Source organism: Lepidochelys kempii, chromosome 6 (genome assembly GCF_965140265.1).
Source record: "Lepidochelys kempii isolate rLepKem1 chromosome 6, rLepKem1.hap2, whole genome shotgun sequence".
Lineage (NCBI taxonomy): Eukaryota > Metazoa > Chordata > Testudines > Cheloniidae > Lepidochelys > Lepidochelys kempii.
The window spans coordinates 61,045,905-61,064,218 of record NC_133261.1 but is presented as its reverse complement, the minus strand read 5'-3'; the positions used below and the strand labels follow the sequence as shown (position 1 = coordinate 61,064,218).

General features: G+C 46.2%; 1 protein-coding gene across 9 annotated transcripts in view; it reads left to right on the top strand.

Annotated features, from left to right (window-relative positions):
- CKAP5 (cytoskeleton associated protein 5) overlaps nucleotides 1-18,314 on the top strand; it is a 100,042-nt gene that overhangs the window by 63,443 nt on the left and 18,285 nt on the right. For 8 of the 9 annotated variants that reach the window (XR_012159412.1, XM_073348198.1, XM_073348196.1 and 5 more), the window contains 9 exons: nucleotides 3,342-3,399; nucleotides 3,480-3,605; nucleotides 10,912-11,051; nucleotides 11,257-11,431; nucleotides 12,076-12,189; nucleotides 14,150-14,278; nucleotides 14,980-15,174; nucleotides 15,545-15,680; nucleotides 17,617-17,705. Coding sequence is in view for 8 of the 9 variants with exons in the window: in XM_073348198.1 (XP_073204299.1) it covers nucleotides 3,342-3,399; nucleotides 3,480-3,605; nucleotides 10,912-11,051; nucleotides 11,257-11,431; nucleotides 12,076-12,189; nucleotides 14,150-14,278; nucleotides 14,980-15,174; nucleotides 15,545-15,680; nucleotides 17,617-17,705 (1,162 nt within the window). In the remaining variant the exon portion in view is untranslated. The remainder of the gene's footprint in view (nucleotides 1-3,341; nucleotides 3,400-3,479; nucleotides 3,606-10,911; nucleotides 11,052-11,256; nucleotides 11,432-12,075; nucleotides 12,190-14,149; nucleotides 14,279-14,979; nucleotides 15,175-15,544; nucleotides 15,681-17,616; nucleotides 17,706-18,314) is intronic. The other variant, XM_073348202.1, reaches the window with a different exon arrangement.

Genomic DNA, 18,314 nt, shown 5'->3' with positions numbered 1-18,314 from the left:
AATGAGGAATTCAGGATGCGGGAGGGGGCAGCGGGCTCTGGGGTGGGGCTGGAGATGAGGAGTCTGGGATGTAGGAAGCTGCTCTGGGTTGGGACTGAGGGGTTTGGAGGGCTGGAGTGGGATCAGGGCTGGGGCAGGGGGTTGGGATGGAGGCTCTGACTGGTGGTGTGGGCTCTGGGGTGGGCCTGGGGATGAAGGATTTGGGGTGCAGGCAGGTGCTCTGGGCTGGGATTGAGGGGTTTGGAGGGTGGGAGGGGGATCAGGGTTGGGCCATGGGGAAAGGCTCAAGGGTGCAGGCTCTGTGCAGCGCTTACCTCAAGCAGCTCCTAGAAGCAGCAGCATGTCCCTTCTCCGGCTCCTGCGCAGAGGCACAGCCAGGTGGTTCTGCACGCTGCCCCACCCGCAGGTGCCGCCTCTGCAGCTCTGGTATGCCGGAGCGGGGCCATGCCATTGTTTCCAGGAGCCGCGTGGAGCTGCCCCCGACCCTGCTCCCCAGCTGGAGCGGTGGAAGGGGCATGTGTGGCTGCTTTGGGGAGTCACGGGGAGCAGCCCCCGACCCTTCTCTCCAGCTGGAGCACTGGAGCGGGGCAAGCCCCAGAGCCCATTCCCCAGCGGGAGCTCGAGGGCTGGCTCAAAACGGCTGGCAGGCCAGATGTGGCCCCCAAGCCATAGTTTGCCCATCCCTGCTCTGCAAGAATTGCTGTTTCACGTCAACGTTCTGGAGCTCAGAGCAGTTTGATAAGCTTTCCAGTACTTCCTCCATCATATACAAGGTCACTTGGTCAGAGTAATGCTAAACAGGACAGTGGTGATGTATATCAACCACCAAGACAAAACAAGATCCCAATCTTTATGTGCAGAGTTGCTAAGACTCTGGAACTGGTGTATTTGCTAATATACCTATTCACTGGGAATATGTCTACCAGGTCTTCAGAATACAACTGCAAATTCCCTGAGCAGATGCTTTTGGCAAGACCATGATTGGGAGCTCAAACTCTTTTTCAGTATCTGCCAGACCTGGGGTCTGCCACAGGTAGATCTCTTCGCCACCCTGAACAACTCCAAATGTCACCTGTTTTTGCTCCAAGGGAGGTTACACCTTCAGGCCCTGCTTTATGCTTATCCACCGATACCATTATTCCTCAAGACTCTCTTCTCAAGTTATGCATGGAAAGAGAGTGCTATTTGCATAGCAGCAGTCTGGCCAAGACAGGTGTAGTACTCAAACTTCATCCACCTCTTGGAGGTGGCACCCCTGTGATTACCACTGAGGAACTATAGACACATGACTTGGGGTCCTCATCCACCCCAACCGTTCCTTTCTGAACCTCAGGACATGGCTCCTGAATGGCTCTCATCCATGGAATTGACCTATTCAGATGCAGTTAAGTTGGTTCTTTTGTCCAGTAGAAAGCCCGGTACCCAAAAGACTTCCAGAAGTGGAAATGCTTTCATTCTGGTGCTCTCTTCCATCTTCCCAAGCCTCAGAAGTTCCACTTCCCAAGGTACTGAACTACCTATTAGAATTAAAAGTGAGAGGCATCTCAGTGAAGGTACAGTTGGCTGCTATCACAGCTTTCCACCCGCCTATCCAGGGGTTCTTGGTTTTTGCCCACCCTGTCACAGCCAGATTCCTCAAAGGTCTATACAATTTATATCCTCCTGTCTGGCACCGAGCCCCAAAGTGGGACCTCAGCCTGGTTCTTAATGCTCTAAGTAGAGCCCCCTTTAAACCAATGGCTACCTGCTCTCTCTCCTCCATCTCTCCTTTAAAACTTAATTCCTGGTCACCATTACTTTAGCAACAACAGTGGGAGAGCTGGGGGCACTCATGGCTGAACCACCATACATCTTTTATAGGGACACTGTTGTACTGTACCCTCATTCCCGTTTTCTTCCTAAGGTCTCATCAGCATATCCCATTAACCAAGAGATTTGCCTTCCTGTATTCAATCCAAAATCTCATTCCTCTAGAGAGGAATCAAGCCTTCATTCACTGAATGTTAGACCTTGTCTTCTATTTAGACAGAATTAAATCCTTTAGGACCTCTCCAGGATTATTTTTATCATTTTGCAGAAAGAATGAAGGGCCACCTTATTTTAAAGCAGAGGTTATTTAAGTGGGTTTTGGGTTGTATTTTTACCTGTTATGAAAGAACTGAGGTACAGCCTCTCCACAGACTGACAGCACATCCCATTAGAGCTCAGTCCATGTCTGTGGCTCTACTAAAAGACGTTCCTATAGCAGAAATCTTCAGGACTGTGACTTTGGTCTTCTAGTCATACCTTTGCCAAGCATTATACCATCTGACCTGCTTCCAGAGATGGCACTATTTTTGGTGTTGCAGTTGTCCACACAGTTCTTGACCTACCTCCCCAGCACTCACCTTCTCTTTTCAATTACTGCTTGAGAGTCTCCTATGGTGGAGCACCCATGGGGGCATATACTCAAAGGGGAAGTTACTTACTGAAACTAGAGTTTTTAATGTTTTTGTTCCTATGGGTGCTCCACCTCCCACCCTCCTTCCCGTCTTCTGTGAAGTTTCTGGCTTCATGGCCATGAAGGAACTGAGTGGCGACAAGCTTGCTCCTGCCTATATCCCCTCATTTGGAATACGAGGTGCTGTTCTGCACAGGCCTGTGAGCATTATTTACAGTCTCTAAGAGTGCACAAACATATGCACATCCTACAGTGGAGCAGCAGTACGGACAAAAACATGTTGAACTCACATTACTGTAAGGTAAGTAACCTCTCCTTTAACTACACTGCCTGTAGTTCTTCCATATGTTGTCAGTGTGGATCCCATGTCCCCACTTTTCAGAGTTCTTCACTACCAAGAGCTTCAAATTCTGAAGGAACTTAAGGGGGGGTCACAACCACTCTTTATGCCCTCACACAGGATCACATGGAGGTCCATGGTACATTGCTATTCAAAAAAATTTAGTCTTGTGTATGGGGAATGTGTGCACCTACAGTGGGATCCATACTGAAAACATCTAGAATAATTGTTGTTGCAATATATGTAACCATTTTTTCTTCATGGACTAGCTTTTCAGGCAATAAGAGGGCTGCCTTCATATTTATAGTAAACTGGTCTTGGGCAGTATTTCACTGAAAAAGATTATATAACTTTGGAAATAGCTTTCTGTTATCTCACTACTTTTAGGTTTATCTACAAATATAAATGTCTGATGGTTTGGGGAGTTTTGTTGGTAGTTAATTTAAACTTGTTAGATTATAACTTCCATAACTAACTGTAGCTGCCTTGTCTCTTACTGATGCCTCCTGCGTGTTGACCTGTGGGCTATCTTGATTTCATGATATTCATATTCTCTCTCAGGTTGAATGTTAAGGCTTTCATCAGCAACGTAAAGACAGCTCTTGCTGCCACTAACCCAGTGAGTAAATGTAAATTAATTTTGGAACTTCAACACTGTCTAGTTTGAAGTCTAAAGTGCTTTCTGTTCTGTTTTGGCAGGCTGTAAGGACTGCTGCTATTACCTTGTTGGGCGTCATGTATCTCTATGTTGGACCCCCTTTGCGAATGTTCTTTGAGGATGAGAAGCCAGCTCTTCTCTCCCAGATAGATGTAGAATTTGAAAAGGTAAGACCTCTTCACGCCTTAGTTCTCTTAGTAAACAGCTGGAAGTGCTAACTTCAATATAGTGCCATTTGCATGGGGTTTAGAACTCTAAGTAGGCTGGTTCTTCACTGATATTTCTGGATGACTGATTTAGTAGTGTGCAAGACCACTCTTTGGAGTGATGTAGCCACACAAGTGGGGGTCTTGGATGTTTTGTCTTTGAATAAGGAGTAGTTCTTCTTTGAGCGATGGCATAGACGCCGACTTCCCCTATACCCAATGGGTGCTCGATGTGCGTCCCGTCCCTGGCCCCACCTCTTCCCGCCCCTGCACTGCCTTCCCCCGATCTTCCTTCCCCCAAGTCCCCACCCCTGCTCTGTCGCCTCCTCCCCTGAGCACACCGCGTCCCCGTTCCTCCCCATCCCTCCCGGAAAGTCTTAAGTGCTGCCAAACAGTTGGGTGGGGGAGGAGCAGGGACATGGTGTGGGGGGGAGGGTAGAGGATGTGAGGAGGGAGGAGCGTGGCTGCTGGTGGTTTTGGAGCACCCACTAATTTTTCCCTATGAAAAATAGGGCCTATGAGTGATGGTCCCTACGTGTAACCTGCATGTGCGATACATGTGTGCACCATGTGGCTAAGTCCATAATTTTCCTGCAGGCAGTGTCTGGCCGTAGCTGTCCTCGGGCTCCCACCCAAGGGCAGAAAGGGTGGTGCAGGCCAACTCCTCTCCAGTTCTTTCTTGTCGCGTCGTGGTCTGAGTTGGAATCTTTGGTGTCCTCATCTCCTTTTTTAGTGTCACTCCTATAAGAATTGGTTTTAGTAGTTATTACAGCAGAGTATAGCATAGATAGTTAGATGGAATTTTTTCCCAGCCCTGGGGATTTTCCTCTGAGAAGTCTGGGATTAATGCAAGGATCCCAGGATTCAAAAGCTGTTACTTACCTTTGCTGCTTTTCTGTGACCGAGGAGCATTAATGCTAGCTCTACTGGATGAGGCTCGCATTTCTGCCAAGTGCAGCATCTGCTGCTCTTTTTACTCTTGTGGGGTGGGTACTGAGTCTCAGAAAATACCTTATGGAGAAGGCAATGAAGTCCCAATCAGATCTAGGCTGGGGGACTACCCCTTTACATCAACCTGAACAAGTGGGCAGCACCCCTCTGAGCATGAGCTCAGGAGTGGAGGCTAAGTCTGTTAAGCTTAAGAGAAGGATTCACAAGAGTATGAAGCACTCTCATGGACATAAGGATAAGTCTGTCTCCTTGTCATAAAAAGAAGGGATCCCTCCATGACCCCCCTCAGTCATGAGAGCTAACACACACGAGCTCTGAGTTCTTAAACCAGACTAAATCTTCTTGGAAAGAGGAAGGCATGCAAATGTATGGATCCAACAGTTCTGACACTGGCTCTGGTGGTGGAGACATGGGGTTAGCTCCTTGTGCTTTTATCCACTTTGGCAACTGAGATGGTATCGGTAAATAAACAGCCCCAGAGAGATCAGACAGCCACGGTGACCAGCTCCACCAATGGACTCGCCCTTGTACTCTGGAACAGTTAGGGACATATGTCTCCCCCGATGATGTCTTTGCTCTCCTCTGTCAGCATTCACTGCTCCTATCAGATCTGTCATTCCAGGATGTTACTCTGGAGGAGGAGTCTATCACAAGGAGATAGTCGTTCCACCTGCCAGCTTTGAAGTGCAGCCATCAGTTCCACCAGGGATCCGGCCTTCTATTCTGATGAGTCAGAGGCTCCACAGGTGTCTGCAGCACTGAGGAGAGGTGGCCTCTAACAGAAGCCCTAGGAGGTCAGGGTTCCAACCTCCAACCAGACATGATTGGCCATGGGACAGGTGGTAACCCATGCCATCCTCCTCCAGTGAATCCATCTTACTGGCAATATTAGGAGCCCTACGCTGGATACCCAGGATCAGTGCAGGAGTCCTATTTGCCATTGTCTGTCTGTATGCAACCAACTCTGTCTGAGTATTTGGAGGAGGAAGGTGAGCTGGATCTTACCATGACTAGATTGCTCCCAGAACAGTAACTGGATCAGGTGGTCACTCCATATTCAGTCTCTACCGGATGACTAAACTATACCAAGAGTTTATGCACAAGGTAGTGGCAGAGCTACAAATTCACCTGGAAGAAGTTCAAGAATCTCAGCACAGCTTGCTAGACATTCTGCAGCTCTCCAGTCCCAATAAAGTGGCCCTCCCCATCAATGAGGGACATCATGGACCCAACAAAGGCAGTTTTGTACACCCCTGCTGCTTGTTCTCCCACCCCTAGAAGGGCCAAGTAGTGCGACTTTGTCCCATCCAAGGTGGGAGTTCTTGGTGGCTAGGCAGCTACAGAGCAATCCAAGCAACAGCACCCAAAGGCTGCTTCCTCTGATAAGGGTACACAAGACTTGACCTTCTGGAAAGAAAGGTCTTCTCTTTCACCTCCCTCCAGTTCAGCGTATCTAATCATCAGGCCCTCTTGGCCAAATATTATATCAATTATGCTAGATCTCTAGAGTTTAAGGACAAGTTCCATGAGGAGGATAGAGCCGGCTTTCAGACCTTACTGAATGAGGGCAAATTGGTGGCCAAAACTTCACACTAAGTCACAGGGGACATGGCAGATACCTCCATAGAGGGGTATGGTTATGGCAGTTGTCATGAGGAGACACTTGTTGCAATCCTCAAGTTTCCCTAAAAAGGTGCAAGTATGATCCAAGATCTGCCCTAATGCACAGGAAAACAGATGAGTGTCTCCATCCCCTCAAAGACTTAAGAACAACACTTTGCTTGCTGGGCATCTATACCTCTGCTCCCAAGAGGAAACAACATAGACCAGGATATGTGGCAAGACCACCTCCTCAGCCCTTTTATTATCAACATCCTCAGGAGCCACCACATAAGAAACAGAGGTATATAGACCCAGGACCCAGCCTCTGCAACATCCACCATTACTTCGTATTGTAACCCCCAGGCGAAGAGGTTCTTCTGATGGGACTGTCGAGACCCACCTCCCTTTATTGATGCCTTACCCAATTTATCAAAAACTGGAGGGCCCTAACTACAGACGAATCAGTATTAGAGGTTATCCAGGGTGGCTATCTGATAATTTGACGACAACTTCCCGGCTCCTCTTCAGGGACCACTCACAAAGTAGTTTTAAGACAGGAGGTGAACTCTCTGTCCCTCAGAGGAGCCATAGAAAATGTTACACCTCAATACCATGGGAAGGGGGTCTAATCTCTTTACTACTTGATCCCCAGGTAAAATGGAAGATGGAGGCCAATTCTTGATCTGTCATTTAATCAAGTTTATCCAAAAACTAAAATTTTGTATGGTATCGTTGGCATCAATAATTCCCTTATTGGAGGAGAGCACACGGTTTGCGGCTCTTAACGTGAGATGCGTATTTTCTTCTAGATATCCGTCCAGTCCATAAGTAGTTCCTCAGGGTCCTATTTGGCCAAAACCATTTCTCATCCAGAGTCTTCCCTTTTTGATCTGGCCCCAGCACCCAGGGTGTTTACAAAAGTTTTTTTTCAGTAGTAGCTGCTTGGATGAGAAGAGAAGGATTTACAGTCTTCCCATACTTTGACAACTGGCTTTTCACGGGGAACTACTACGACATGGTCAACAGAGCAACCCATATTCTGCTCAGCCTTTTACCTTCCCTAGGTGTCGGTGTCAATCGTGAAAAATCCATGTTGATCTCCACAATGTGCATAGACTTCGTATGGGGACGTTAAACTCTACTACAGGAAGAGCATTATCTACCCCTCGAAAGGTTTCAAGCCATGAGTGTTGCCTCTGACAATGACCTGGTCTATGACAAGTTCTGACTAAAGTCCTGTATTTCTGTCCTTGGCAACATGGCTTCATACACACAACATTATTTGCCAAGCTATATCTATGATGCCTACAAGCCTGACTTCTTGGTTTACTTCGCAGCATAAATGAAAAGGTCACAATTCTGCCCAAGGTATTAAGCTGTCTTGTGTGGTGGACAAAACTGGAGACGGTTTGGGTAGGTAGCCCTTTCCACACACCAAACCCCCAAAGCAAACCATTGTTACCAACGCCTGCCTATTGGATTGGGGTGTGCGATCATATGGCACAGGGTAATCTGGAATGTCCAGAAGTGCCAGAATGCACATCAACTTAATAGAACTCAGGGTGGTTTCTTGGGCCTGCAGTGCCTTCCTCCCACTCATCCAATCCAAATATGTTTGGATCATGTCCGACAATAACAGTATTTTATATAAAGAAGTAAAGGAAAACAAGTTCCTCTCTGTGCATAGAGGCAGTCATCCTCTGCATTTGGTGCATCAAATGTCACAACCCTATCGGCAGCATACTTACAAGGGGCACAAAATTCCCTTGTGGATTGCTTGAGCAGACACTGTTCCATGAATCACAAATGGGAGATTCAAGATTTGGTTCTCAGTGACATCTTTGGGGAGTGCCATCTTGGGACCATTTTGCCTCATAGGTGAACAAGAAGCATCCTTAGTACTGCTCTAGGGCAGCCCTGGGCAAATATTTATTGGAAGATGCCCTCCTGCTTGTTGTGGAAGGGTTGCCTGAGGTATCCATTCTCTCTCGTTCCTTTAATACCACAGTTTGTAATGGAAGATCTGTTGAATCACACCCAACTGGCCATGATGGTTCTGATTCACTGATCTGTTGAAGCTGTCCGTGCAACCACCATGAATATCTCCATGTTGCCGGACCTAACGCAGCACAGCGGCAAGGTCGCATGTCCCAATCCGACACCTCTGCAGCTCAGAGCCTGGCATTTGGATGCAAGTCAGAGATTAGAACACATTCCTAGAAGGTGCAGTCCATCCTTAACCGAAGTAGGAAAAGATTCTACGAGAAGCTGTTCAGCTAAATGGAAGCGTTCCTCTGCTTGAGCTCATCAACGTAGTTTGTCTCCAGACTCCACCAGAGGCACTGTTACATTAGAGTGGCTACTTATGGAGATAAGTTTTCAGATCTTGCATTCATGTCCGTGCGGATGCATTTAGCAGCAATCCATGCTTTCCATCCTCCAGGGATAACCCTATGATCTTCACACATTCTATCACTAGTTTTTGTTTTTGTTGGTTTTTTTTAAGGGGATTTTCAGATCCTCCTCCAGTGGTGAAATTCACACCTCAGTGAGACCTCATTTTTGTTCTATCGTCTCTCACTAAGACTCACTTTGAACTGCTGGGCACATGCTCTGCGAACCATCTGTACTTGAAGGTGGCCTTTTTGAATGGCTATAATGTCAGCCACAAGAGTCAGTGAACTGGGAGCACTTGTGGCAGGTCCACCATATACTACCTTCTATAAAGAAAAGGTTTCTCTACTCCCCAACTCCAGATTCATACCCACTGTAGTCTGGGTTTCATGTGGGTCAGATTATCCACTTATCTCTCTTCTCCCCTCCCCCCCCCCCCCAAAAAAAAACTACATGTCTGGGAAGAGGAGAGAAGACTGTATCCTGTGGCTTTGTCCTTTTATCTTCAAAGGTTAGGTGTCTTTTTAATGTCCTTTGTTCTATTTGTTTGTATAGCAGGTCCAAGAGGTCAACCTACAGTAACTCCTCACTTAAAGTCGTCCTGGTTAACCTTTTGTGATGTTGCTGATCAATTAGGGAATATGCTCATTTAAAGTTGTGCAGTGCTCCACTCTTACGTTGTTTGGCTGTCTGCTTTCTCCACAGCTGGCAGCCTCCGTACCCGCCCCTCCCCATAGCACCTCCCGCCCGCTGGCAGACCCCACGGATCAGCACCTTCCCTCTCCTCCCCCTGCCCATGGCAATCAGCTGGTTTGCGGCATTTTAGAGGGAGGAGCAAGGACTTGGCGTGTAGGCTCCCCCTCCCTCTCTTGCCTCCTGAATGTGGCAAGCCAGCTGATTGCCCCGGGGGGGGGGGGGGGGGGGAAGGAGAGCGAGGACTCAGCAGCACATCTCCCCTGCCTCCTGCCCATGGCAATCAGCTGGTTTGCAGCCTTCAAGGGAGGGGGGAGGAGCAAGTGTGCAAAGTAAAGGGGGGGGAGAAGAGGCAGGTCAAGGATGGGGGTTTGGGGGAAGGGGGGGAGTGGGCAGGCTGAGGGTTGAGCCCTCCTGCCCGTCCCTCGTGCTTGCAGAGTAGGGGAAGCTGCCGCTGCTGCGCAAAGGCCTTCTCGTAGCCTACAATACCTTCACCCTCCTTGCCTGCCTCATCTCCAGTGCCAGTGTAGGGTGCCCCTGCCTTACCTCCTCTGTTTAAAACTTGTGTTAAATTGCTTGTTTAAAATGTATATACTGCCTTTTGTCTGGCGCAAAAAAAAAAAAATTCCCTGGAACCTAATCCCCCCCCCCGCCCACACAAACATTAATTCTTATGGGGAAATTGGATTCACTTAACATAGTTTCACTTAAAGTTGCATTTTTCAGGAACATAACTACAACGTTAAGTGAGGAGTTACTGTACATTGGTGCAGAGACTTTTGAAAGGGATCTCTGGTTATATTACCTTTTATTACCATCTAGCTGGCATCTTCTCCCTCCTGCTCCCAGAAAGGGTAAAGGCTCATGCCATCAGGGGGCAACCTACTTCAGCTGTATCTCTGAGAGATATACCCATACTAGAGATATTTAGGGCAGCTACTTGAAGCTCTCTGCATACCTTCACCAGATGTTACGCTCTTGTACAATTGTGAACTGTGGATACAGCAGGACTAAAGTCAGTTATCACTTCAGTATTCCCACATCCACCCCCTGTTTGACTACTGCTTGTTAATCTCCCACCTGTGGAATACACATAGAGATTATCACGCAAAGAAATGGAGGGTACTCACCTGTAACTGGATGTTCTTTGAAATGTGTGGTCCCTATCTATGTTCCACTACCTGCCCTCTGTCCCCCCTCTGCTGTGGATTCGTTACATTGCGGTAAGAATGGAAAACTAGAGAGGCATCAGCCTGCACTGCCCTTCATGCCCTTGGTTTGGAGCCTGAGGAGAGCTGCGGCACACGTGCAGGGCAATGGACACTGCTTGCAAGAAATTCCAGACTCAGGCATACAGTGCACATGCGTATTCCATGTGTGGAATACAGATAGGGACCCCATACCTTGAAGAACCTCCAGTTACAGGTAAGTAACATCCATTTCTGGTTTTATGATGAACTTCAGAAGCTACTGCTTTTTGGAGCAATGCTGTGTTGAAAAGGCATTGTTCTGGGCCACATGACAATTGAGAGATGGAGGTGTGTGAACAGCCCCACATGTAAGATTCTTAAACATCTAACTTCTTCCATATGCATTCATCTGACTTTTATGTGTGCCATGTTTGCAGATGCAAGGGCAGACTGCACCTGCTCCAACTCGAGGCACTTCCAGACACAGTGGTGGCAGTGGGGATGACGGTGAGGAAAGAGATGAGCAAGAGGATATAGGGAATGATGTTGTGGATCTTCTGCCAAGAACAGACATCAGGTGGGTTTAGATTCAACAAACTAAGGATTGACACTCTGCTGCTGCATATGAGCAACTTTGTATCCTAAGTCCTTTTCTCTGTTTTGGTGCACTATGGCCTTTGAAGAGCATTCACAGAGGAGTGTCTGGTTCATATGTTGTGCTCCTATAATACAAAATGATACTGGATGTCAGGGATTGTGGGTTTTTGTTGTTGTTTTTACAGTGATAAGATCACAGCTGAATTGGTGTCTAAGATTGGGGACAAAAACTGGAAGATCCGAAAGGAGGGTCTGGATGAAGTGACAAGCATCATTAATGATGCCAAATTCATACAGCCAAATATAGGAGAACTTCCAGCTGCCTTGAAGTGTCGTCTCAATGACTCCAATAAAATCTTGGTATGCTACTAGAAATCCTAATGTCTGAAGCAAATTCCTGATGTAGTCACTTTAGATTATTAATCAGCCTGTTTCAGTTCCTTCAGTGTGGGGGCTTGAAAAGTAAATTAGTGTTTCATCCATGAAAGAAAGTCTTTTTTTTTACTAAAGTCTGTATACTAGAGCATTAAAATAGACATCTAGTCAGTTAATGAAGTGGGTGATTCCAGGGCCTCTGTCTGCCACTTCCCAATTTCTTAGATTTTTTTTCTTCCCACTGGTGTGTAAAAGACCCCATGAACTGGAAGGATGATGCAGCTGTCTGTATAAATAAACGAATATTTTATTTTCAATAATTCATAATAATAAATGCAACACCAGGAGATTAAAAGTCACTTCTTCCTGAAAACGGTTTTTAAATTGGTGTCCCTTTAAATCTACATGAGACACAGCAATAACTTCACCTGTGCATGGCCTAAACTATCTCTTGCTATCAAATGAAAGTAAATGCAGGAATAGGCATGTTCTCACAGCCCTTCAAGAGATAAAGTCTAGATATGCCGTAATAGCAACATGATGTTGCTACTCAGTTCGTTTGTAGTGGGGGCCTTGAGCACAGAGCACCTAATAATTAGTTCATTAAAACACTTTCCTTTCTCATCCAGGTTCAACAAACACTGAGCATCCTCCAGCAGTTAGCCATGGCAATGGGCCCAAACATCAGGCAACATGTGAAAAACCTGGGCATTCCGATCATCACAGTTCTGGGGGACAGTAAGGTAGGCTATCATGTCTTGTATTTTCTTTTTGGAATGAAGGGTCATCCTCTGTATACTTCCAGATACACTGGGAGCAATCTTCAGTGTTTGACTTAAATTAGCCTAGATGTTTAGAGGCAGGTGAGTGTTCAGACTAGTTTCAGAAGCTTTCTGAATGCTACTCAGAGCTCTGTCTTCCAAATGACTGCAGATTTACTATCTGCAGATATGAATACTGTCTGTGCTGTGGTTAAGCTGGTGGCTTTCAATGTCCAGGATGTACAATACAGCCCATTTATGCACAGTGTCCAGCTCTTCATCTTAAACTGATTTTTTATAAACTTTGCTTCTCAATGTAGAAGATACAGTCCAGGTTAGCAGTACTAGGGCAGCAAGTTGGTTTGCTGTGCGGGGATCAGTGCCAGGCCTAGCTCTATGGGTAGAGTGAGCACTTACGCTACTTCAGTGACTACCCACAGGTGATGCATAGCTTTCTGTCCAGCCTTTAGCTGTAAAGAATCCTGCTAACATGGGCCCTCTCAGAATGTCTATCTGAACATAAGATATCTTGGCAGTCCTAAACATGATTCTATTGGAGGACTATCACAAAAGAGATTTGATTTTTTTTTTTGTTGGGTTGGAGTTTGTTTAAATTCTATTTTGCTTAGTGTGATAGGTGCATTGAATAGATTGAAGTAAATAAGATCTATGTAGTCAGAACTTAATAGAGATGTTACATTGTCTATAAAACTCTATTCATGTAGCCTGGCATCCTAGAACAGGGGTGTAAATTAGCTGCTTCAGAGCAGGCTGTTGCCTTTCCCTTTTTAGGTGTCACTTGGAAGCATTGGGTCATGCTGTGAGTGTGTAGGAGTAAGAGAGAGCATTCTTCTTGACCTCAGCTGATGATCATTTCATGCCCTGAAGTAGAAGTACCTGGGTTTTGGCAGTTCATAGAAATGTAGGGCTGGAAGGGACCTCCGGAGGTCCTCTAGTCCAGCCTCCTGTGCTGAGGTGGGACCAAGTAAACTTAGACTATTCCTGACAGGTATTTGTATAACCTGTTCTTAAAAACCTCCAATTATTGTGATTTCACTGTCTTCCTTGGAAGCCTAGTCCAGTGCTTAACTATCTTCATAGTTAGGAAAATCTTTCTAAGTAGTCCTTGCTGCAAATTAAGTCCATTACCACTTTCTACCTTCAGTGGACATGGAGAACAATCGATCATTGTCCTCTTTATAACAACCCTTAACATATTTGAAGACAAGTAATTGGGTACCCTCTGAGTCCTCTTTTTCTCAAAACTAAATATACCTAGTGTTTTAACTTTCCTTTATAGGTCAGGTTTTCTAAATTGTTGTTGCTGTCCTCTCTTCAGCTTGTCCATATCTATCTTAAAGTCTGCCACCCAGAACTGGACACAGTGCTCCAGCTGAGGCCTCACCAGTGCTGAGTAGAACAGGACAGTTACCTCCCATGTCACTCGTTTTTAGTACACCCCAGAATACTAGCCTTTTTTTCATAACTGCATCACATTGTTGGCTCATATTCAATTTGTGATCCACAATAAACTGGGTTACTGAAAAGGAGCTGGAGGTATCTCCTGATCCTGCCTGGATTCATAAACATGCTAAACCTGTTTTAACCTTCATTTAACTAAGTAACCTCAATCTCTAGCCCTCTTGGCGAGTTTTGGATTTGAGATTATCCTTTCATTAGGGAGGGGCAGCAGACAAAATTCTTTCAAAGATGCTCCCATTCCTTTTCTGTGTCAGGCTTTTACCTAAACTTGTCTGACTAGTGTATTATGCCTACTTTTCAGAGACTTCTCCATCTCTGGTAGAATGAGTTGCATTTTGTGATGCTGGGACTTGGGTTTCCCAGCAGTGAACAAAAATGTGAGTCCTTGGTGCGGGATGATTTAATTTGTAATGGAAAGGGTGATCCCAGAACCTCCCCAGTTTTTGTTGTCTTGTTACAGAACAATGTACGTGCTGCTGCCCTGGCTACTGTGAATGCCTGGACAGAACAGACTGGCATGAAAGAATGGTTGGAAGGAGAGGACCTGTCTGAGGAGCTCAAAAAAGAAAACCCTTTCTTAAGACAAGAGGTAAAGATTGGTACTGTGTACATGAGTTTGTTCCTTATACCTTTTGAATTGCAGCTTAGCCATAGTTTGAGCACAACTATAGAAATAAAGGGGTGAGGCTAGTGCAGACTGCAGTAACTGAGCACTGTATCCTGAGGGTAAGAAATGTGTAATGCAGTTTGTGTACTGACTTGTAACAGTAAAAAATAAAATTGTTCAAGAATGGTATTCAGTTGCTCTCACTTGTGGTGCTGAAATTCAAACTTCAGTGTTGCTCATATGAAACCAAACTAAATAAATGGTGCTGCTTCCCTCAAATGAGCCTTCCTTTATGCACAGGTGCTTAAGAGCAGAGCTGAGGTTTTGGGATGTTGCTTGAGCCAGGGATGCCCAAAGTGCAACTTACTGACCAAGAGTAATGCACAACTCTGAAATGCTGCCCTCATCTTTAACTTGGAGTAGTAGCCATAATGGAGCCTGGCCACTTGAATCAAATTACTTGTATACTGGGATCTGTAGTCTCAGAGGGCTGCACTTTATTGTTGAAGGTCAGGATGGTTGCAAATGGTGAACATCTGAGTTGAGTTTGGTCCCCTCAACTAATTCACACAACTAATTCTGCTCCTATTGAGACTGCTGGTGACTCCTTACCACAATGCATATTTCAGACATCAGTTATCCTATTCTGAAGGGCAAAGCTAACCTGTGCTATCTCCTTCCAGCTTTTGGGCTGGTTGGCTGACAAGCTGCCTACCCTCCGTTCTGTTCCTTCTGACTTGCTTTTGTGTGTGCCTCACCTGTACTCCTGCCTGGAGGATCGAAATGGAGACGTGCGTAAAAAAGCACAGGATGCCCTGCCATTCTTTATGATGCATCTCGGTTTTGAGAAGATGGCCAAAGCTACTGGCAAGCTGAAGGTATTGTTGTTAGACTCTTACCTGAGGAAGAAGGCAGCGTATGAATGAGCATGGGTGAAAGTGAGTGTAATGTCTATGGCAAATGTCTAACTCTTACTAGAAAGTGAACTTGTGAATGTTGTTTTTGAGCCATGTAAACTCTCAGGAATCACTGCCGACTTCAGGTGTGAAATACTTGACCTTCAATGGGTGTGGTTGAAAGTGGTTACATGTTTTAACCACATTATAACTTCTAATTCTCAAAGCACTGTCCCTTTGGCTAAACTATCTTCCATTTAGCCTCTTGCACACTGCACTTTTAAACTGCAGCCATTTATCCCATGTTCATAGACTATGGCATATCTCTCTGTATGTGCATCTTTCTCTTCAGCCAACTTCCAAAGATCAGGTACTGGCCATGCTCGAAAAAGCCAAAGCCATCATGCCAGCCAAACCAGCTGTTCCTGCTAAGGCATCTTCCAAAGTGGTAGGAGGAGCAGCTCCAGCCAAATTCCAGTCTGCATCAGGTAATCTATCTTGTAATGCTGGGAAATGTATGGGAAAGAATTTCCTCAGAAAAGACTAATTTGAAGGGAAACACTAAATTTTAATGTTCAGTCATGCTAGCATGAAAAGCTGGTGTGTGTCTAAGACACAGACCCTTTGGGGAAGGCCTTGTTTACAGAAGCAGGGTATAGGGAATAAGAACCACTCTGTAATGTCTCCTGTCAAGATAGTACAGTAGGCTGAATGTCTGTGGAAGACCAGTTTCATTTGGGTGTGGAAGGGTTTCATTGGAATAGAGAGGCAAGCCAGTTAATCACAGGGTCTTGGTGTGGTACTGGTAAATCACAGGGAAGTCAAGTCATTAAGATATACTACTGTGGAATTAGTCACTCCATAGTCTGAAAAGCTTTTAAGGATACCTATAGAAACCCCACTCTGTGGGCTGGAGCTGCAGGTTCCCAGGGTTTTGGTGTGTCTAGCTTAATATGCAAATATTCTCATATGTGGAGAATCTCTCTGGTCTGTAGAACGTGACTGTTGGATTAATCAAACCCACAGGAATACAGAGGCAAAGTTCTTTGTGCTTGAAAAATTGCCGTATGTCAGCCTCGAAAAGGTGCCACCACCCTTCTCTGCTGCCTCTGACTTAGCACTCTGAGCAGCTTTGCTCTGAGTTTTTTGTGGAGGCTGCAGATTGTTGGGTCGTCTTGATGTGTCATCGGTTTGTGTGTTCCATCTCCCCCCAGCCTTTGCTGCTCCTCCTCCTTGGAACTTCCAAACTAAGGTAGAGGAGAAGTTACGTGCAGTCAGTTTTGAGAACTGCTGTGAACCAGCAATGGTAACCTCTGACGGTGCACTGGCTTCATCCTGCCGTCTTGTCCCATTCTTCTAGCACCAACTTGGGAAGTCACGCCGTCTGAGTGATTGGGTTTATGCCTGCCCCTCTCTAGAGCAGTGGTTTTCAAACTTTTTTCTTCTGGCGACCCAGCTGAAGAAAATTGTTGATGCCCATGACCCAACAGAGCTGGGGATGAGGGGTTTGGGGGGGCTCAGGGCAGGGGTTTGGGGTGCGAGGTTGGGACATGGGCTTACCTTGGGCGGATCCCGGTCAGCGATGCAGCAGGGGTGCTAAGAGGTGCTAAGACAGGCTTCCTGCCTATCCTGGCACCATGGACCGTACTGCACCCTGGAAGCAGCCACCAACAGGTCCAGCTCCTAGGTGGAGGCATGCAAGTGGCTCTGCATGGCCCCCAGCTCCCATTGGCCGGTTCTCGGCCAGTGGGAGTGCGGAGCCAGTGCTTGGGGTGGGGGCAGTGCGTGGAGCCCCGTGACCACGCCCCCCGCCTAAGACCCGGACCAGTTGCCCACTTCCGGGGTGCAGCACAGTGTCAGACTAGCCTGCCTTAGCTGGGTAGCACTGCCGATGGGACTTTTAATGGCCCGGTTGGTGGTGCTGACCAGAGCTGCAACAACCCCATGCCTTACATTCCGCGACCCAGTACTGGGTCTTGACCCGCAGTTTGAAAACCACTGCTCTAGAGTGCCTGCATGGCAAAGCTGTTGAGGGACCTGAACCTACTTTTCAGCTGCCCCTATGTAAACAGTAAGGAACAATCCCAGTTAAGCTTGCTATCTAAGACCAGAAACATACTAAGATCAAGGAAAGAGGAAGATTAAAATGTGCAAATTTTTATATACATTTAGATACGAGGGTTAGTTTCTTGGTGTTGACATAGTCTGTAAGTACCTGACTGTTAACACACAGTGTAAGAGCTGAGCAAGCTTCCTTTGTGCTTCTGAAATCCCTGCCTCTCCTTGTGATTAAGAGTTTTGTTGTCATTATGAGCAGCTCCCTTTCTCTGCAGTCAGACTGAAGAACAGTGGTGAACTGAATGTGCTGTTCGTGAATGGACTCATTTTCACAAAATATGTTTGAAATAATCTCTTGTTTCCAAGCACCCGCTGAAGATTCGGGGTCCAGCACCATGGAGCCTAAGCCTGACCCCAAAAAGGCGAAAGCAGGAGGAGCTGCCTCTAAAGCTAAGGTACAGTGACGCCACCATGCAAGACTAATGAGCTGGGTTCCGGTTGGGGAGTATAGTAACTTGTTAATGCAACCCTTGACGCTTTTACGGAGGTGGTCTGTGCAAGCCTATGGGAGTATCCAGACTCTTAAGTGAAAGATGCCCTTCATACCTGTTGTGCTGCTATCATTGTTTTTGCTCAGTCGTACTTAATAGGCTTGCCACTGTCTAAAATTCAGATCACTGGGTCTTTAACTTCCCTTAACTGTAAACCTCTTTTGCTTTTTAATCTAATATGGTCTGTATTTAAAATGTATCTTGATAAACTCAATCTTGTATTCAGCTCTAATATTATAAAATCTAGTTTTGAACAGTAATTCTGAATCCACATGCCAGAGAAATTCCTGACTTTAGTCCACTGCATCCAAGGGTGTATCTCTCAGCACAGTGCACAAAGAAGATGCTTAAGGATGCAATGGTAGCTACAGCTGGCTGTACGTGAACTGTAGAGTTTGTTGTACTCCCATTAGTGTCTGTTTTTTATATTCTGTTACTTAGCTATTGAAGTTACAGGTAAGTGGGGCAAAAATGTCACAAGTGCTGCTCCACGTGTTGGGTGCCACTGCAACT